Source organism: Leptidea sinapis, chromosome 39, assembly GCF_905404315.1.
Source record: "Leptidea sinapis chromosome 39, ilLepSina1.1, whole genome shotgun sequence".
Classification (NCBI taxonomy): Eukaryota; Metazoa; Arthropoda; class Insecta; order Lepidoptera; family Pieridae; genus Leptidea; species Leptidea sinapis.
The window spans coordinates 5,549,289-5,570,876 of NC_066303.1; the positions used below are offsets into that span (position 1 = coordinate 5,549,289).

Genomic DNA, 21,588 nt, shown 5'->3' on the forward strand with positions numbered 1-21,588 from the left:
CAACCTCGAGGAAAGGATTCGAGCAAATGCCACTTATTTGAATTGTAAAATTCATAACATCTCCATCTTGCTATCAACTAGCGCCAATTCTCTTTCACTATCTCGGAACGAACGGGTTTTCATTTCTGACTGTGGGCTTGTCGCGTCCTTGCCCTTGTCTCATTCTGACAAGCGGGAGAAAAAGGGATGTGAATACTTGTCAATAATTGTACCATATTTAATGAAAAAATATTCATTTTACTAAATTATTTACGCTCTTTGCCGATCCATTTTATACGAATAAAATAAACTTACCGGTGATAGGTCACACCTTCATTTTTTTTGCGTCGTGAATATATTATTTGGACACTTTTTTATAGCACACTTAGACTTGTTGATTGTCATACAGTTGACAAACGACTATGGAGAAAAGTGTGCTCTCATTGTCTTTAAGCACACTTTTGCCGTTCCGAAATCAGACTGCAAATGATGTGTCCATATGTATAGAACCTCATTGATTATACGTATACGTTTTAAAACTGATTATTTGCCTACACTCTTTTTCTAATAAAATAGTATGTGACTTACCGTTAGGTAGGTACATTGTCGAATATAAATCAATCAACCTATTAAATTCTTTAATTGCGTATAAATATGCTATGTTACGATAGTGCAATGTTACAGATTCACATGTTTCGCCAGGTTTAACTAGGCATGCAAATTAATTAAATACAATAAATAGTAATTAAGCACAACAAAATTAAATAATTAGGCTGAAATATGTCTGCATGTCAGTTGCAATAAAGTTAAGTTTAATTAAGCCAGGATTTGATGTACTACCCGGTTACATTATCTCTGGACCTGGACGACGATAACGTCACACTGCATCGTCGCTTTATTTCGGTGTGGAAAACAAGCCTCACTAGAATATTATTATTATTAATAAACTAGTGAATATATAACGGTAATGAAACTGCAAACCATACCGACACAACAGAGAGATTGTGAAGGAGTGATAGGGGAAAGGAAGGGGCTTCACCTGGAGCGAGGTTTCTCAATTTTGTCCGACAGTCAGTCAGGCAAAATTAAGAAACTTTGCCTAGTTATAGTGCATAAGCTACTGGTTTTTTTGAATGAAATTTTAAATATACCATGTTTATACAATGCCTGTTAGGGCTGACTGAAAATGGGCTTCCAGACTTCTAGTTCAATCCACAACGAAGTTAGGGTGGTTCGAAAATGGCATGAACTGCTTCGAGAAAAGGATGGTACGAATGAGTCGCTAGTTTTTGCTTGACTAGGAGGTGGCACTACCGTGCCCCCAGATATACTAGTCACAGATGGCACTAGGTCTGGCGTGAGCCAAGGGTCAATCCTAGGGCCAGCCAGTGGCAAGTTCTTTTGATGGGGCCTTATCAGTTAAAATCATCATGTTGTACTCAGTTTAATTTCTAATAAAGTTCGAGATTTTCAGCGTACTCAATTACATTATTATTACAATTATTATTGTATATGTCCCACTAAGAGCCATAGGCCTCCTCTCTTGGGCGAGAGGGAATGGTCTGTAGTCCCCACGCTAACCAAATGCGTATTGAAGAGTTCACATTCATCCATAGGACATAACATCTCAATGCATTCATCATCTATTGATTCAGATTTGTCTTTTTTATATATCTCAACAAATTCTAGAGTTTTTAATAGATCAAGGCTGTAAAACACTGAAATTTGATACAAATTCATTGAAAACTAATAACATAATAAAATTGTAGTTTTCGATCTTCTTTTTGAGTGAGATTGCTTCATTTCTTTCATCTGATTTGCAATTTAACAGAATTGTTTTCGATAGCGCTTTTTGGACTTCAACTAACCGAACTTTTAAAACAAAAACCTACCCTACCCTCCTAGTAGGGCTTAATGTTTTTAGTGTTATTGAAGTTGAAAGCTCACTTTTTTTAATAATAAAACTTGATAAAATATTCCATCTTTTGATACTATGCCCTAAAAAATTGGCATATCAATAACCTCTCACTGCATCATTGAGTACTAGATTTAAATTGTGAGCAGCACAGTGAACATACATGGCAATTGGCTCGACATCTTTTATGAGTTTTTGAGCTCCACCATATCCTTGTCCTCGACACTTATTTAGAGGAATATTTTTGTAATTTATGGATTTAATAATTTGCTTGGACATTGCTAAGGTAGTTTGATCCTTAACATTTTTTTTGAGGTCGCGGCGTCTTGGGCTGGAGCCCTCTTGGGTCGAGGGCCCGTGGCATTTTGCCAGCCCTGCCACCCTATTATTACGCCACTGATCAACGCCTTACCTGCCTTATCCTTGTAAATGCCAGATTTCTTCAATATAATCTGACCAACTAAACACTCACCTATTGCTGGAGAGAAAAATCTTTTATAATTATATTATTTTAACAAGTGAGATTTCATATATCTTACAAAGAATGATTTAATGTTACATTTATATTAGGTGTTGATTAAAAAATAAGGGCTTACGTTTTTACAGGTCAAGTCGTTAAGGTATTTGATTTTCTATTTTTATTCTTACTTGATATAGCTTATTGGATTTTCTTCAAATAATGTCGAGTCATTTGCAAATCGAAGGTGGTTAACTTTTGACCCGTTTGTATGTTTGCCAGTTCAATTCACGATAAATGTTTTCTTGAACTCCGGAAAACAGTTTTAACAGAAACAGACAGTGGGTCTCCCTCCCGCACTCCTCTCTTTAACTCAAATTCGTTACGCAATGATTCCAATTGAATTCTAGCTTTACTGTTGGTATAGGTGGATTTAACGATATCTGCATATGCTACTGTTAAATATTGGTGGAATGAGCGTCTCCCCTATAAATTCATGACTCTGACTAACGGATGCCTTTTCATAATCTATGAACGCCATGTATATGGTATTATTGTACTCTTTATATACTTCTAAATGATTTGTTTTGCTGTATGGATGTCGAAATAGTCGAAAACCCTTTCCTTTGGGATTTCCATACCATACCATTAAATAACGGGACACGAGCTGCTGTTACTTGCAAACTCAGAGTAAAAAATAATTACCTATTTTATTTACTCGTGTAACATGAAGGTACTATAACATCTGTGTAATGCAGACTGCAGTATAGAAACATTAGAAAGTAGACTTTCGTGCTACTATAAACAAAGCTTATATTTGTAATTATTTTTTTCAATGTCACAAAACTTAGCACAAAACAGCTGATTGTGACACCCAAACAAACCAAAGTCCAAACCTCAATAGCTGTGAAGTGTGAGCTGGGTAATGACAACTGTATAAATATCTTTGTTACTAATTTATTGACTATTGTTGTCACTTTGTAAAACGTAATACATACACGAATTATGTTAAAAAATTGTAACATAAATAAACATTGTTTAGTGAGTTTATAAAATTAAGTGAGATTCAAACTGTAATAGAACAAAGTATCGAGGTCTACAAGTTTGTTTTGTTAATATATGTTTAGGATTTAGTATGCAAGAAGATGGAAAGTTACCCTTGAAGAGGGTTGAACTATCACTAACAAAGTTTAACGATGTTGCTATACCTCATCACTTAGACCTGCTGCGCCAGCATAAGGCCAACATATTAAAGGTGTGTGGTTAAATATGTAAACCCTTTTAATTTGCTGTTTTTCATTCACAACAATTGTAATAGCGCGTAGAATATCTTACGTCGTTACTGTTCTATTTTTAATAGTTAAACACGTGAATTCGGTGGTTCAAGGACTTGTAAATAATAACTACTTGACTCATTTTTTTTGGATCAAATGACACATTTCTGAGTTTGGTATTCCCGATCTTCATTTGCAGATAAAAGTTTATCTAAAATCACATATTTCTCCCTGCTAACGTCTAGAATTCTAATTCATGTCAGAGGGCTTTTCTGTATAGTATTTATAAAAAATAAAACAAGAAAAACAAGAGGTGTGCTCTCTACTCGTCTGGCTCGTTGACGCCAAGGTAGGAAGTGCGTTAGTATGGTATTGATAGGTAGTAATATGTTCACCAATCATTCATATTTGTCTAATTTGTTTCAAAATGTCTAGTTAGTCAGTTATCCGATTAGTACTAAACAACAATTATTGACTGTTGACAAATATTAAGAAACCACAGATTATTAAGATTTTAGAATCTCCGTTAAGCTGCTAGTTACTCTACACTCATAATTCATGTTTGTTCTTAGTGATGTTGGAAAGTTTGTGTTTGTGTGACTTATAAATCTCTTCCTGTGAAATTATATTGATATGATAGAGATTTGATATTGTTATCTGTACCATCAGATATGGGCAATTTTTGTTTCAATAAATTCAAAATTAACAGTGGGCCATCACCTTTGACGTTTGATGAAAAGCAGACAACACATGGCATACTCCGCAGCATATAGGGTTGTCTCAAGTTCTTTTTTATAATTGATTTAAAATAAATATTATTATTTAGTCATTTAATGAGAGTATTACAATGTTTTGTATATAACATATATGGTTAATATAAGTCATGTTATAATGAATAATAATTAACTTTCAAATCACCTATTATAAATATATTATATTATTTAAAATAATCGTAATAAATCATTAAAAAACATATCTATTGGGAATCTCTTGGTCTTAAATTCTGTTAGACTCAAATATTGAAAAAGTTTCAACAAAATGTTGTTTCCAGTAAAATAAGTAATTATCAATATAAATTATTTTTCAAAATGATATTGAGATTGATCATATGCGATTGACCATGTACAATCTCTCACAGCACAGCTGATAGTAGAATTCCACCTTCACATAACATGCCACAAATAAGGATATCATCCCCACCATCTGGATGTGTGGCAGTTATCCACAGTGCGGTTTTCATGGAGCTTTTTTCCTCGTAGTACAAAGCTCTGCAATGAGCTTTCTTGTGTGGCATTTCCGGGATGATACAACAGGGGTACCTTCAAAAAAAGTGCGTACACGCAACAGTACTGTGATTACTCTGGGTTTGCAGAGAATGTGGGCGGCGGTGATCACTTAACACCACGTGACCCATACGCTCGTTTTTCCTCCTTTTCCATAAAAAGAATCACAGATGCCGAACTTTTTGATAACCCTACATGACTACTAATGGGTCACGCATCATTTAATCAGCACCTTTTCATAATCGGCGTCACCGAAAGCTTTAAGTACTAAAAAAGTTATTCGGTTGTGTCACTTTGCACGAACTGTAGCTGTACTGTGGTGTAAGAGTGGCAATAAGATTCTTGGTAATTTCTTATAATTAAAGCTCAACTGTTTTGAAGTGTTAACTTAAAATATCACTTAAAATATTTACAACATTGACATTCATAGGTGTAATTTTTTCACGTCCACTTCATGAGGTTTGATGTTATTGTTTTCCAGTACGAGGAGCTGGGGCAGTATGCACGCGTGCGCTCGGAGCAGACGCACGCGCGGCGTGTGGCGTCGCAGCTGCGGTCGTTGCTCGGAGAGCTGGAGGCGTTGCGACGTGGCGTGCGGCCGCCAGACCGCGCGCGCTTCGACGCGCTCACGCAGGGCTCGCGGGAACGTACGCTGGCGGCCATCATGGACTACCTCGGTACGCCTGTTGATACAATGTGTCCTCATTACGATTGGCCTGCGACTTCGTCTGCGTGTCAATATAATCTATATATATATATATATATATATATATATATATATATATATATATATGAATTGCTGTTCGTTAGTCTTGCTAAAACTCGAGAACGGCTGAAACGATTTGGCTAATTTTGGTCTTGAATTATTTGTGGAAGTCCAGGGAAGGTTTAAAAGGTTTGAATAAATATGAAAATTCTCGGATTTAAATAAAAACAACAATTTTGATTTTCCTTTGACGTGTTCCCCGTCGTTCAGAAATCAAAACTAATTAGAATTTTTCATATATTTCTAACTTTCTAAGGAGGTAAAATAAACTTCCTTAAAACACGGGTAATAACACTTAAAAAAGTTTAGGTCTTTTATTTATCGATTTAGGCAGTACGAAGTCTGCCGGGTCAGCTAGTTATAAATAATAATTTATCAATCAGGCAATACTTCAAGCCGGTCCACATCTAGCGCTCTACAAAGCACAGGTCCGGCCACATAAGGAGTATTGCTGTCATCTCTGGTTGGCGCATCACCGTCTCAGCTCGAACACTTGACAGATTGTCAGTGCTTTGTGGCACATAGTGTTGCGTAGAGACTCGCTTCATTTATCACGGCGCAAGCCGCTTTAAAGATATTGGCTGTCATCCCTACCATCTGGTTGTGTAGCGTTCCTCTACAGTGCTGTTTTCAACGAGCTGTCTTCCACCCATTACCAAACTAGTGCTTCTAGGGCAGAAAAACATTGAAATTCTAGGAAATAAACAGAAATATATAATTTAAACTCTTTGTTGCAACTTGGAAGGTTACGTGGGTTACATAACAACTCTGCATGCGGCCCTGATGATAGTTTATATACGTATTATAGGTGTGATAGAGCGCAGTTGCATAGCGCTCGTGGACTCGAGCAGGCCGTCTACGCACCCGCGTCCTCTCCGTACTGGTGAGCCGCCCGTGTGTACGCACCCTAACATGTTATACTCACTCACTAATTACCATTTCTTAGTATTACCTATAGTTATGACGTGATATCGATCGGTGTGTGTGTAAACTTTGTTTGGTATCTGTGAGCTCAGTAATTTAGTAACCATTGCATAATAATATGTATAAGTATACTTAATCAATAACTCTTTTTCTCTTCTTACATATGTAAATCATGACTTACATCAGCTGTAACAGTGAAAATACTAAAACTATTGTTGTATCACTTCATATAATATATTGGTATTAAAATTATTTGTAAAACGATGAATCTGTAATCAATATTGATTTACAAGAGTGGCAATTAGTTTCTTGCCGTCCCTTTTTATTTTCACATTTCTAACATAATCGAATTAATCTGATTTTATATGATTTATTAAACATGTTGTCCCGTGCAGTCCTATAACTAATGTGAGGTATTTTTGTGGGGACATCATTACTTACATATATATTTATTTGTCTACAACGGCTTTGCTAGTTTCGGACCATTCGGAGGTCCGGGCAGCGTGAGAGTATGATGTCCCGTCTCAAACTGGGGATCACTCTTCGCAGTGCGCGGCTGGATATGGCGGGGAGCGCGGGGTTCGCCGACAGTGATGGCGGGCACGGAAGAACTGAGAGAGTTGAGACTATTGCGTCAGAATTTTTAATGTTCACAAAATGTACTCACAATGTCCTCTTTGTAATTATTATAATGATTATGTCTTGTGAAATAACGTCACGTGAGTAACGGCTCATCAAACTTAGCCCCCCAAAAAAAATTTTTTTTCTATTTTTGAATTTTCAGTATCGTATATCGTTAGTTCGTAGTTTGTTCTTAATTGTTCGCTATAAATAATTGTTTGTTCTTTTGTTGTTTATTTAAAAACAATTAATTAAAAATGGGGGGAAATGGTTCTGGCAGTAGTTCTGAGTAGTTTTAACTGTTCTAACATAACCTAACCTAACCAATTTTAATGAAATGCAAATTTATAAAAAAAAAACGAGAACAAACAAATGTTTATAGCAAACAATTAAGAACAAACTACGAACTAACGATATGCGGTATTGAAAATTCAAAAATAGAAAAAAAATTTTTTTGGGGGGTTTGGTGAGCCGTTACTCACGTGACGTTATTTCACAAGACATAATCTATAAGACCCATAGTGCCGATGAAATCTGGGGAGCTAACTTTCTTGAGCTGTGAGTAACGCCTCGTGTATCCGTTGTAGACACAAGCCCGCTGTCCATCAACCGCGCGCCCTCTACCGACCAGATCGCAGCCAGTGTGCGCTCGACGGACTCCGTGGGCATTGTGCCCGACACAGTGCAGCTGCAGGTGGACCTGCAGGTCAGTGAATTAAATGAACTCTCGAAAACTAATGTAATGATTTGGATTAAAATTTGTAATATGACAAAACTCACTTCTTATCTGAATTTATTTTGGGTTTGCTTTTTGATGTGAAAACTTGTTGAGACGCGCCGATACAATATTGTAGGACGACAAATCACTCTATTTTAATTGTCATTCAGTAAAATCTGAGAAAATTATGTTGCCATGTTGAAGTTCGTACCACAGATATGTCAAAATTACTTGTGATTCTCTTTTTGACGTAACGATACGAAATAAGTGTGTAATGTTAGCTTCAATAGAGACGTAGAAATAAGACGGAAAAATAGATAGATATAGTTTACTCGTGCTAGCCCTGCTGAACTATTGAAGACTGGGATAAATACAAAATACTACAAAAAGCTGATTAGATTCTGTGTTATGCAAGTTTGGCGCAACCAATCAAGCTGCAAGATTTCGCAAAAAAAAATCTAGTCTTAAGGCGACCTAAACCCAATTTAATCTAGTCATCTCACCGTAGAAAATATTTCTTAATAATCACTTTCACAGAGTTTTTACGAGCAATTATTGATCCGAAACGGTGCTAATACGTCACATACATATTATGGTATTGGACCAACAAAAACTGATAATACGTACTGCTGGATCTAACAAGTATAGCTTACGTAAGCGTTTTCATAAAAGCTTAATAAGGTTTTTATCTACACCCATGCTATAAATCCTCTATTAAAGATTCTGAAACAGTTAGCTTATAGCCAACATTAAAACACCCAATGTTCTTATAACCATTACATCATGTAAACGAGTGTTGTAATGTTGTACTGAATTTCGTAATAACACTCCTATGTTTTTTTTTCGATCCTTTCATGCGCAAAGAGTTTCAACAGATAGCCATATTTTTATTGCTCGATGCGTGGTATCTGTATGAATTTCAAAAAAAGAACCTTTTCGTTTATGCGCGTTCCACACTACCAATACATCGCGCGCCGTAAAAAAAATAGGTTATTCGAATCCCCGCCATTTTTTTTTCGATATTTTCTTATTGTTTTGTTTACAAAAAATGAGCGATTCATTTTAAACGCTGCAAAAGAACATTATATTCGAGTGAATTTTAATCATTGCACTATACAAAATGTAAATTACTACTTAAATAAATAATTGTTTCATTAATACTTAGTTTATTTGTATATAATCAGTAATGAATGATAGTAGGTTACTACGAGTACTAGGACTGGTGTTTAAATGTTAGCAGTAAGCTAACTTTTTCAGAATCTTTTAGAGGATTCATATTCTGGGTGTAGATAAAGTCTTGTATGCAACTGTTGATAATTAGGTATTAAAACACTCATGTGATACTATTATCACACTCGGCTTCGCCTCGTGAGATAAATTCACATTCGTGTTCTAATACCCCTTTTTACACAACAGTTGCATAAATAACTATTACATTACTTACGTTATTACATTACTAGTTGACCCGACAGACGTTGTACTGTACATAATAAATAAAATACTGTTTTTTATAAATTTGCCAATAATATTTCATAATATCAAAAAATATTTCGTAAATATGCTCCCTGTTGTTGTTATGTAATTGTTTCACAGCAATACTGTCAAAGCGTGCGTCAATTAATTCTCTCATAGAAAATATGTCCATACAAATCAAATATTGGAAACAAAAATAATTATAAGTCCCAAATCGAAATAAAAACTATCCTATCTCTCAAGTTGGACTAAATTGGACTCCATGAAGTAATCTCCATTTAAATCTGTTTATTAACCGACTTCAAAAAAGGAGCAGGGTCTCAATTCGTCGGTAATTTTTTTTTTATGTTTGTTGCCTCAAAACTTTCGACTGGGTGAACCGATTTTGATAATTCTTTTTTTATTTGAAAACTGGTGCTTCCCGAGTAGTCTTATTGTAATTTGGTCCAGATCTGACATTGGAATCCATGAGAAAACCATAAAAGTCTTAAATTTTGGTGTTAGGTTATTTTCGTTACGGAATTTCTGGATTCGGTCCCCACGCTCAAGGCCCGCGATAAAAGCTATGCAATAGCTTAAAAAAAAATTAACAAAAAAACAACCGCCTTAAAAACACTACTCCAAAACAATATATGTAATGTGCACTAAAAAGTATAAAAAGAATTGCATACTTTTATACAATCTATTTAATTATTCTTATTCTAGTTACGATTATTGTAATTTTTGGAGTGGGTGTCATCCAAGATAGGTTTGTTACTACATACATAGTTATAGGTGAGATGTGCTTGAGTCGTGAGGAGGCGAGAGGCGAAAGCGGGTTGCGGCGGAAGGACACCGATTCCAAAAATAACAATAATCGTAACTAGAATTAGATTTATTAATTAGATTGTATAAAAATACGCAATTATTTTTACACTTTTTAGTGCACATTATATCTATTATTTTTGGATAGTGTTTTTGAAGGCGGTTGTTTTTATGTTAAAAATTTTTAGTTTAGGAGTCCATCGCGGACAAACAACGTGTCACGTAATTTATATACAGTATGGTCTGCATACCTATGAAATAAATAAAAATATAAGTAATGCTAGTCCACAGAACTATGGCAAAATTAATTATTTAATTAAAAACTTTAAATTGAAAAAGTGAAATTTTCAAACAAAATAAATATTTAAATAAATATACTAAGAGATAGCAGTACTGTTGGGACGACGTACATTGACCTCTAGATTGTCGGCTTCACCTTTGATTTGTTTGAATAATTGCGACGACGAAATAAAAATTCTTATTAATAAAATGTTCATTCTTACGAACACTTTCTGGAAGGTGTCAAGGAAGCCAAATTGGCTTTAAAGAAGCTGGGGGTCATTAAAAGATCACGGTAATACTTCAAGCTGACCTAGATACTAGCGCTCTCCAAAAGCGCAGGAACACCAGATACTGCCTGTATTGTTGTCATCTCTGGTCGGACGCACCCTAGTATCAGCTAGAACCTATCGCCCGCGTGCAACGCATAGCTGCTCGAATTGTCGGGGATCCAGTGCTCTGTGAACGGCTAGATCATTTGGCGCTGCTGGGAGTTTTCCGAACGACTGCTTAAAAACGTTATTGTTATTAACTATTACTCCTTTGTTTATAATTACTATCTGTTTTGTACTTAAGCAAAAAAAATAATGTAAATAAATTCATTTTCATTTTATTTCATTAAATACACTAAGTATTTTAGTAAGCATAGTGTTTTAAGGTTTTTTATGATATTTCTATAAACACTGTGCGCTAAGTATTTAAATTTTAATAGCTTTTTGAATCGGGTATTATTTCCTTTAAAAGAAGCTTTTTATCGATAGATTGTGCCCTACCCTAAGCCTGTTCGCGTGTTTTCGCTGTAGGACGATCCGACGCGTTTGAAGTCACCGCGAGGAGCGAACAGGCAACATCGCTTGTGTTCTATCCGACAAACGACCAGTGTCTTTGAACTTGAAGAGCACGGAATGGCGACGTCGCATTTTGATGTGCAAAGATTAAAGTTCATTGAATCATTGAGTGTTGACCCAGTAACCCCGTGACCCGATTTTACAATGTACAGCATGTTAATATTCGCTCAAAATTACATTTTGACCTAATTAGTGCACTGATTTCGTTCATGTTTTGTATATCGTCAGCAAATGCTATAAAAAGTATGTGGCTACATTTAATTCATAAATGTAAAATACATACTGTATATTAGATTAAGATATATAAACCGTGAAAAATTATAGAACTGATGGGGTAAACTGCATCAAAATCCGTTGCGCCATATTGCCCTGTACTTTCACCGGGGCGTAAAAAGAATTGGGGAGTCCCAGGCCCATGGGTGTCGTAAGAGGCGACTAAGGGCTTTTTAGAAGTGGGAGAGTCACGCTGCGGTCTTATGACGTCAGCACAATCGGGCCAGACTGGTCCGGGTTAATCCCACACTCGCACAGAATACCGGCGTGAAGTAGCGGCCTAGTGCCGCTATGTTTCGCATAGGTTAGTGTCGAGGACCGTAGGCCATCCCCCCCCCGCTCCCCCCCCCCAACAAAATATGAGAGCGGTCCATAAAAAGATATTACCCCAGGAGGGTACCGGCTCTACCAGAGCTGGAGAATCCCTCCCCGAGCACTCTCGCTCGGGCTGCCATTCGTATTCTGGGGTGGGCACAGAACCGCGCATGACCGAGGACAAACGAGGCAGTATCACCACGGCACCCCGCTCCACGCTCAACGTGGACTTTTGCAATATCAGGGGAATTCACTCCAATTTAAACGCCGTCCACCACCACCTTGAGACGGCGCAGCCGGCATTGTGTTTCCTTACGGAGACACAGATATCTCGACCTAGCGATACGTCATATTTAACGTACCCCGGGTACAAACTTGAGCACAATTTTTTACCTCATGCCGGGGTATGTGTGTACGTTAGGGAGGATATCTGCTGTCGCCGTCTCGGCAATTTTGAGGGTAGGGACCTGTCTACTCTATAGCTCCGCGTAGATTTAGAGGACCGCGTCCGCATCTATGCGTGTGTCTACAGGTCCCATAGTGGTAACGCAGAAACCGATAATCTCAAGGGCTGCGTTCAAGCGGCAATTGACGACGTGCTTGCACAGACCCTCCGCTGAAATAGTAGTCTTGGGTGATTTCAACGGGCACAATACCGAATGGCTTGGATCACGTACCACAGACTACGCAGGCCGATCTGTGCATAATTTTGCATTGGCGTATGGTCTGTCCCAATTGGTTGAGTCGCCAACGCGGCTCCCGGATGTGGATAGCCACATGCCGTCCTTATTAGATCTTCTGCTGACTACACATCCCAATGGTTACCAGGTCTTTGTCGACGCCCCTCTCGGAACGTCCGACCATTGCCTGGTCAGGAGTGTAGTGCCTATCCGACGCCAACGTCGCAGACCACCAGCGACCCGCCGCGTTTGGCACTACAAGTCAGCAGATTGGGATAGGATGCGTTCCTTTTTTGCATCCTACCCTTCCTAGTGCCTGCGCCATTGCAGTAGTCGATGTAATACTGCAGGGCATGGATATTTTTATACCAAGCTCTGTAGTACCGATCGGTGGCAGATCACAGCCCTGGTTCGATGCGTCAGTTCAACCAGCATCTGACTGCAAAAAACAGGCGTATCGAACTTGGGTTGCGGCGCTGGGCACAAAGGATCCGAACTGCAAAGTTCTTAAGAGGAAATATAACCGTACCTCCAGATTTTTTAAGCGGCAAATCGCCCGTGCGAAGTCTAAGCACGTCGTCTAAATCGGCGAGCAGCTTTCCAGTTACCCGACCGGAACACGCAAGTTCTGGTCGTTGTCGAAAGTTGCTCTCGGTAACTTCAACCAGCCGTCCATGCCGCCGTTGCACATGAGGAATGACACCCTGGCCCATACGGCAAAAGAGAAAGCCGATCTCCTGTGCGCTCTTTTTGCCTCCAACTCGACTCTTGACGACAACGGAAAAACACCGTCGACCATGCCGCGGTGTCAGAGCTCTATGCCTGAAGTACAGTCCAGACAGAAAACTGTTAGGCTAGCTCTGTTTTCGTTGAACGTAAGGAAGTCGAGCGGGCCGGATGGCATTTTTCCAATCGTGCTTAGAACGTGTGCCCCTGAGTTTACGCCGGTGCTAACGCGTTTATTCCGGCACTCTTATTCCAAAGGCGTAGTCCCTGACTCATGGAAGTCAGCCCTTGTCCAAAAAATCCAAAAAAAAGGAGACAGTTCGGATCCGGTGAACTACAGGCCTATTGCTATCACCTCCCTGCTCTCTAAAATCATGGAGTGCATAATTAGCCGCCAGCTTTTAGTATACCTAGAGGGTCAGCAGTTGATCAACGACCGACAGTACGGCTTTCGCCATGGATGGTCGGCAGGTGATCTTCTGGTATACCTAACACATAGATGGGCGGCGGCTATTCAAAGCAAGGGGGAAGGCCTGGCAGTTAGCCTGGATATAACGAAGGCCTTTGATCGTGTATGGCACAAGGCGCTCCTCTCAAAACTTCTATCATTTGAGCTTCCCGAGAGCTTGTGCGAGTTGACCTCCAGCTTCCTCACTGGGCGTAGCATACAGGTCGTTGTCGACGGATATTGCTCGAACCCGAAGCCCGTGAATGCTGGAGTGCCCCAAGGCTGTGTGCTATCTCCTACGCTGTTTCTTCTGCATATCAATGATATGTTGGACACCTCTAACATACATTGTTATGCAGACGACAGCACTGGTGATGCCATATACACGGGCCATGCAGGTCTCTCTCGGGAAATCGTCGACCAGTGCCGGGAGAAACTTGTCTTCTATCGAGTCCTCTCTCGAGAAGGTCGCGGAATGGGGTAAATTGAACCTTCTCCAATTTAACCCACAGAAGAAACAAGTTTGCGCGTTTACCACTAAAAAAACAACATTTGTCGTATCACCGCTCTTCGAGAACACTTCTCTTAAAGCCGCGCCTAGTATCGGAATACTGGGTCTCGAAATCTCGAGCGATTGCCAATTCCGTGGCCATTTGGAGGATAAAGCCAAATTGGTTTCGAAGAAGCTGGGCGTCATCAATAGAGCACGGCAATACTTCAAGCCGGCCCACATTCTAGCGCTCTACAAAGCGCAGGTCCGGCCATACATGGAGTATTGCTGTTATCTCTGGTCTGGCGCACCCCAGTATCTGCTCGATCCATTTGACCGCGTGCAACGTAGAGCAGCTCGAATAGTCGGGGACTCAGTGCTCTGTGAACGGCTGGATCTCTTGGCATAGCGTAGAGACGTCGCTTGATTGTGTGTCTTCTACCGCATTTATCACGGGGAGTGTTCCGAAGAGCTGTTTAACCTGATTCCTGCCGCCGAATTCCACCTTCGCACGACACGCCACAAGTTAGGATTTCATCCCCACCATCTGGATGTGTGGCGGTTCTCCACAGTGCGGTTTTCAAGGAGCTTTCTCCCTCGTACTACAAAGCTGTGGAATGAGCTTCCTTGTGCGGTATTTCCGGGACGATACGACATGGGTACCTTCAAAAAAAGCGCATACATACCTTAAAGGCCGGCAACGCTCTTGTGATTCCTCTGGTGTTGCAAGAGAGTGTGGGCGGCGGTAATCACTTAACGCCAGGTGACCCGTACGCTCGTTTGTCCTATTCCATAAAAAAAATCGAGGAGTTCGCGAGTGTGAAGATAGCTAGACAGCGAAGAGCAAGTTAACTTTATATTTTGTAAACGGCTGTTGTTGTTTAACGGTAGCATTAACGTTTGTTGTGGTGTGCAGGAGATATCGATCCGGGAGCGCGAGGAGGTCTTGGCCGGATGGAGCGCGCTGCAGAGTGAGGTGCGCGCCTTGCACGACGCCTGGCAGCACGTGCAGGCAGCAGCGCTGGCGCAGCGCGACCAGGTGAAGTGACAACATGATCCCGGAAATATACATAGCTATTGTGCCACGAAGAAGAATTTAAAGAAAAGAAAGTACCACCATTGGGAGGTTCTTTTGCAGGATGCCGGCTAGATTATGGGTACCACAATGGCTCCTATTTCTGCCGTGAAGCAGTAATGTGTAAACATTACTGTGTTTCGGTCTGAAGTTCAGTCCGAAGGGCCCCGTAGCTAGTGAAATTACTGGGCAAATGAGACATAACATCTTACGTCTCAAGGTGACTAGCGCAATTGTAGTGCCGCTCAGAATTTTTGGTCTTTTCAAGAATCGTGAGCGGCACTGGATTGTAATGGGCAGGGCGGATCAATTACCATCATTTGAACGTCCTGCTCCTCTCATCCCGTATTTTCATTTAAAAAAAAAGAATTTTTAAAAGACATTTCTTAATTATACCACAATGGAGAGACCGCCTTAAGGCTATTTAATTTCTTAAGGTTGGTCATTTTTGATCTGGCTTCTCGAAGTAGGTACGGGTTCATTATTTAAATGAGGTTTGTTTTTAAGGTTTAGGGTTAACTTTTCACGGAATATATTTATTTTATAGTACGGGGAAAAATTATGTGGTTCAACGCAGAACGTTGAGAGAAAATTTTTTTAGGTAGATAGATCTTTGTGCATGTTTTGTAAGCATTTTGTATATTTAGAAGGACACGAATATACAAAAATTGGTTTTCTGATCAATTCTTGATATGCTACTTTTCTTTTTACCTTCCGATACTTTTGAGAAATGAGACTCATTTAACCAGAAAATCTTTCCCATTTTTTCAAAAACACTTTTCAGAAATGCGACTCACCTTACTGGTCGCTGGTGAGTCACACTCCGAACAAAATGCCCATTTGCCTTTTATTGTATTGTAATTTTATTTAATAATAATAAGCCCGCTGAGTTTCTTGCGTTCTTCTCAGGTTTGAGCCATATATTGTCGGATGGTGGCATATATTTGTGGATCAAAAAAGCACAAATAAAATTTGAAAAACAAAATTTTATGTACGATGCAGGATTCGAACCCACGACCTCCGGCGTTCCGTGCCGGTGCTCTAGCCAACTGAGCTAACCGTTCGAGTACCGCCTCGTTATAAAATTCTGTTTGCTTTGTTCAACTCTCAGGTTGTGGCTTCAGGAGTTCAAATCCCGCATCGTTCATAAAATTTTGTTTTTCTAATTTTATTTGTGTATTAATCCTAGAAGTGAGGGTTATCATTTTAAAAACATAACATATTGTTTAGATCAATAAATGATTTAAAATCCTACTATGATTATTCAGACTTCACCTAAAATACTCAAGCCTAGTGTGGTGCTCCTTGATTGTAGGAAGTTCACAAGCACATGAAGCAGTTTGTATACATGCCAAGGAAACTTTTAAAAAAAGCCACTTTTTTGCAACAAGACTCCTGTTTTTAAGGAAAAATTCGTCAACATTGAACAAGACATCAAAATCGAACTTCCGTATTAGGAATGCCTACACAATTTCGACCTGCTTAATTAAAAAGGAGCGATGTGTATTTTTACCCCCTTATTTATAATGGGTCCGCTAACTTTAAACAGCCGCTAAGGAGTGTTTTATCTCATTCTGACTTAGGTCAATAGAAGAAGACAGAGAGAGAATTAGCAATGCTTTAAGTTAGCAGACTATTATGAATAAGGGGTTAAATCTCTTCGTCGTGACGCTAATTCATCATTCTTTCCCCATACAAAAAGTGGCCAACCTGTCTGAAGATGTGATCTCTTCAACAGTTTTTATCCCTTTTTTTTCACACATAGTGCTTCTACATTTGGAGCCGTTGTAATTGAAATTCAGATCTAAAGTTTTGCCATCACGAAATGAGAAATCTATTCTTTAATCTCTTCGGCGTGACGCTAATTCATCATTCTTTCCCCATACAAAAAGTGGCCAACCTGTCAGAAGATGTTTTCTCTTCAACATTTTTTCCTCTCTTTTTTTCCCACCCAGTGTTTCTAGATTTGGAGCCGTTGTAATTGAAATTCAGATCTAAAGTTTTGCCATCACGAAATGAGAAATCTATTCGATTTTTACATTGACTTTATGTCAAGCAGTGTATTTGCACTGCTAGCTGACCCGATAGACGTGGTTCTGTAGATAATAAAAAAAATACTGTTTTATAGGAATTTGCCAATAATATTTCAAAACATCAAGAATTATTTCGTTAAAAATGCTCCCTGTTGTTATAATGAAATTGTTTCACAGCGGAACTGTCAAACCGTGCGTCACGAAATTCTCTCATAGAAAATATTTCCATACAAAACAAATATTGAAAATAAAAATAATGATGGGTCCCAAATCGAAATAAAACTATCCTATCTCTCAAGTTGGACCAAACTGCACTCCATGAAGTAATCCCCATTAAAATCCGTTTATTAGTTTACGAGTCGATCGCGGACAAACAACGTGTCACGTAATTTATATATATTAAGATAAAGAATTACTGTATGTTATATGATATGTACCCTGGGTGTGTTTCAGGTGACTCGCACGTCGGAGGGCGTGGAGCTTGCCGCCGAGAACGTTCAAGTGGCTCGCTCGCACCTGGCCGCCGCCGAGAGGTACGTTCAATGTTCTAAGAAATATTTGCGGAGAATGTAATATAATAATAGGTTATGAAACATGCTTTATAATACTTACTTATAATATATACACTTAATTTCTCCAAGAGCGTGTTGGCATATCTACCATGCATTTCACCTGCATATCAATAATGGACGCCTCAGCCTACAGGTAATGCCGTATACAAAGTATGAAAAGAAACTTGTCTTCTATCGAGTATTTTCCTGAAAAGCAGAATTGGGTAAAATGAACCATATTTAATTTAACTCCCAGAAGACTCAATTTACGTGTTAAGCACTAAAAAATCATAATTTATCGTATCGTCTAGAATTGGAATACTTGGTCTCAAAATCTCGATACATTTGCCAATTCTGCGGTCATATGGCAGGCAAAGCCAAATTAACACATTTTAGAGCTCTACAAAGCGCAGGTCTCGCCTCATATGGAGTATTGTTCTCGTCTCTGGTTTCGTAAATCCTAGTATCAGCACAAACCGGTAACCGCGTGGAACGCAGAGCTGCTCGATATCTCGGAGACCCAGTGCTCTGTGAACGGCACGATCACTTAGCGCTGCGAAGAGACGTTGCTTCATTGTGTGGCTTCTACCGTATTTTCACGGGGAGTGTTCCGAAGAGCTGTTTCACCAGATTTCTGCCGAGGAATCCCACCATCGCACAACTCGCCACTAATACGGATATGTGATTCTCCATCTGGATGTGTGGCGTTCCTCTACAGTGCGGCTTTCAAGTAGCTTTCTTCCACAAATTACAAAGCTGTCGAAAGAGCTTCCTTGTGCGGGGTATCCGGGGCGATACGACATGGCTACCTTTAAAAAAATTATGCGTGCACCTTCCTTAAAGGCCGGCAACGTTCCTGTGATTTTGTTCAGACTCCTGGAACGGTCTTCCACGTACTACCAAGATTTGAAATGCGTGGCGGAAGACTTAAATATTTTATATCGATTGTTTAGGCGATTGAATTTTTGTTTATACCTGTGTATTATGGATCAAACTGACATTAAATTGATATCCTTGTGAACTCCACATGGTCACTGTTGGTGTGAACTAATATCAGAGAGATATTGAAGACCTTTGAAGTCCTACTTTCAATTTGCACTCAATTTTTCACCACTCGTACAAAACGTAATCTTTTCCACCATTCATTGGTATCATCCAACCAGGTGCTAAGGATATTCTCAATATCTTCATTTACTGTTTCTACTGACCCTCGGCTTTGAGGCTTTGAGAGTGTCTCGGTTTTCATGTGTGTTTGTGTATGGTAGGTTGCGAGCGGGCGCTTACGGCGTGTGCGGAGCGGTAGCGGGGGCAATGGTGGGTGGGCCGTTGGGCGCCGTGCTCGGGGCCAAAGTAGGTGCCGCCGCACTTGTGGCCGGCTCAGCACTCGGCTACTTCGCCGCTCGCTCGATACGGCGCCGCACGCACGCTGACCTGCCGACGGATCCGCCGACAGACACGCCCACTGAACTCAAGAAGGAACTCTAGCGACCGGTCCGCGTTCGAGTGCGACGCGGACGCCATTATTTAAAGTTATTATGATTCCGACATCAGAGAGTCCGGGACTATGTTACACGGGACTTATGGACCCGCATGTAAATGTTATATTAGTAGATAATATTTTTATATTGCTCTGTTTTTTCGCTTTAAAAGCGCCGTATGCTTTTGAAGCGGTGTTTGTGATGTAACATTGATCCTTAGATTATAAATAAATTAGAACCCAGTTCGCACACACGCCACTCGAATGTGGTATATATACCGGCCCACTTTCGGTCCGTTCCTCGACGGTCCCCGGTTCTGCCTCCACTTGGTATCGCGTGGCTCTCCTGTTTCATGTTTGAAATATATACAAATATGTACGCGACGTCACTGGTACTTGCGGTACGGAATCCGTGTAATATTTGTCAACATTCTAATATAATGAATCTGAATAAAGTTTATTTGACTTTGAAAAAGTATTGGCTAGTGGTTCGGGAATTTTCCTGTGTGGGGACAGGGCGCGGGTGTCGGGCCGCTGTCCTGCTCCGCTCTTGGTCGTCGCCCCGTTGTAATTGGGAGTCCCTGTCGTATATAAAATATTTTGACCTCTGTTCGATGGGGTGGTTCTTGGTAATAGTTGGACCAGAAAGGGAGGCTGTGTCGTTGGTAGTGCGTCATATACTCTGTACAGCTATGGTCGTTGTTAATGTCATTGACATCCTATTTCGGATGTCGATGTTGGCCCACGAATGCTAAGTTCTAAGTACCTATATTAAGGTACATTCACTGACCTCTACTATATACCACTGGGCTGGCGGCTCTCAAAGTGTTTTTGTGCCTGATTGATATTCGCCATTTTGACGCTGTTGGCCATGTAGCGACAGAAATAAAACCAGTATTGACAACCTTAGCTAAACAAACATAAATAAGAAAACTATTTACAACGAAAACTTGTGTACTTTATTACGTTGATTCTTGAAGTATAAATTGCACGGAAAACTACTAAAATTAATTCAAAATGCAAAAATACTTCAGAGTATTGTTCGCTTCTCTCGCAGACATTTATATTTTAGTCAAAATACGTCAAAATTAGTTCTCTGAACGCTCGCGAGTGGCGCTTCGAATAGGTACAAAAATTGCTGTCAAACATTATGGAACAGCTTGTCCAGTGGTATTTACAGGTCAATGGGTACATTTGTCAGTACTTTAGATTTTTTAATTTAATAGATATCGGTTGTACCATCACTGTACTGTGAAATGTACTGAATCTCATTATTATTTATGATCCATTATTATTATTTCAATAATTAAATTAGTTTTCCTACACAAAACACTCACTTTGTACATGTTGAGTTTGCATAATACCAGGCGTAAAGTCGAAAATTTCAAGGTACCTACGCATACAACATAATGTTACAAATTCAACAAACAAATTAATAAAATTTTCCGATTGTTTGATTTCCTTTGATTTGATGTCCTTACAAATTAATACTTTTTTCCTTACTTGCAATAGTAACGAACTTTTTTATATTTCATTTTAATAAATTCCGTACAATATTAAGTAATTATTATATGCTAGAATGTTAGAAAATGAGCTTAACAGTATAATAATGAATATTAATCTACGTGTGCTAAGTTCCTAACGCTACGCAGGACGACGGCGGGGTGGGGAACGCGGAGAGGGAGTATGGTCGCTTCTCGACTCAAGTCCCAACTTAGCTTGACCGGCTTGTCCCTTATATTGTTATCTAATTAAGTGCTCTAGTCATTTAAAGTGGCAACACTAACTTGTAGGTATGTGTAATATATATTTATTTATAAATAAAACAAATTGCCTTTGTATATATTTTGGTATAAATAAAGATTATAGAATAATAACCTTTTAGAAGTTTTATTTATTTCATACACCTAATAAAATACCCTACTTAAATTGTAGTTGCACTACACAATTTGCCAATAAATTATTGATCTATAAATATTAACATAATTATTGTTTAAATTATAAAGCATTAATATACACTAATATATATATGTATATATATATATTTATATATATATCCCCCAAGCAATTAGACGTCCTCTGAAGAGAAATATGCATTTAAACTGGCGTCCACCTGCTTTTGGCGTCCGCATACTGGACGCCACTTTGATAGCCAGTGGCATTTACGTCCCATTGGTCC

General features: G+C 39.2%; 1 protein-coding gene across 2 annotated transcripts; it reads left to right on the forward strand.

Annotated features, from left to right (window-relative positions):
* Positions 1-3,245: 3,245 nt before the first annotated feature.
* On the forward strand, positions 3,246-21,286 carry LOC126976021 (uncharacterized). Of its 2 annotated transcripts, XM_050824166.1 has the most exons (7): positions 3,246-3,606; positions 5,390-5,585; positions 6,483-6,557; positions 7,807-7,925; positions 15,190-15,312; positions 17,835-17,914; positions 19,198-21,286. In XM_050824166.1, exons 1-7 carry the CDS (start codon positions 3,487-3,489, stop codon positions 19,415-19,417), a joined length of 933 nt encoding a protein of 310 aa, XP_050680123.1. In that variant the 5' UTR covers positions 3,246-3,486; the 3' UTR covers positions 19,418-21,286. The 2 variants fall into 2 exon arrangements, with proteins under 2 accessions (XP_050680123.1, XP_050680124.1); XM_050824167.1 differs by lacking the exon at positions 6,483-6,557.
* The last annotated feature ends 302 nt before the right edge of the window (positions 21,287-21,588 follow it).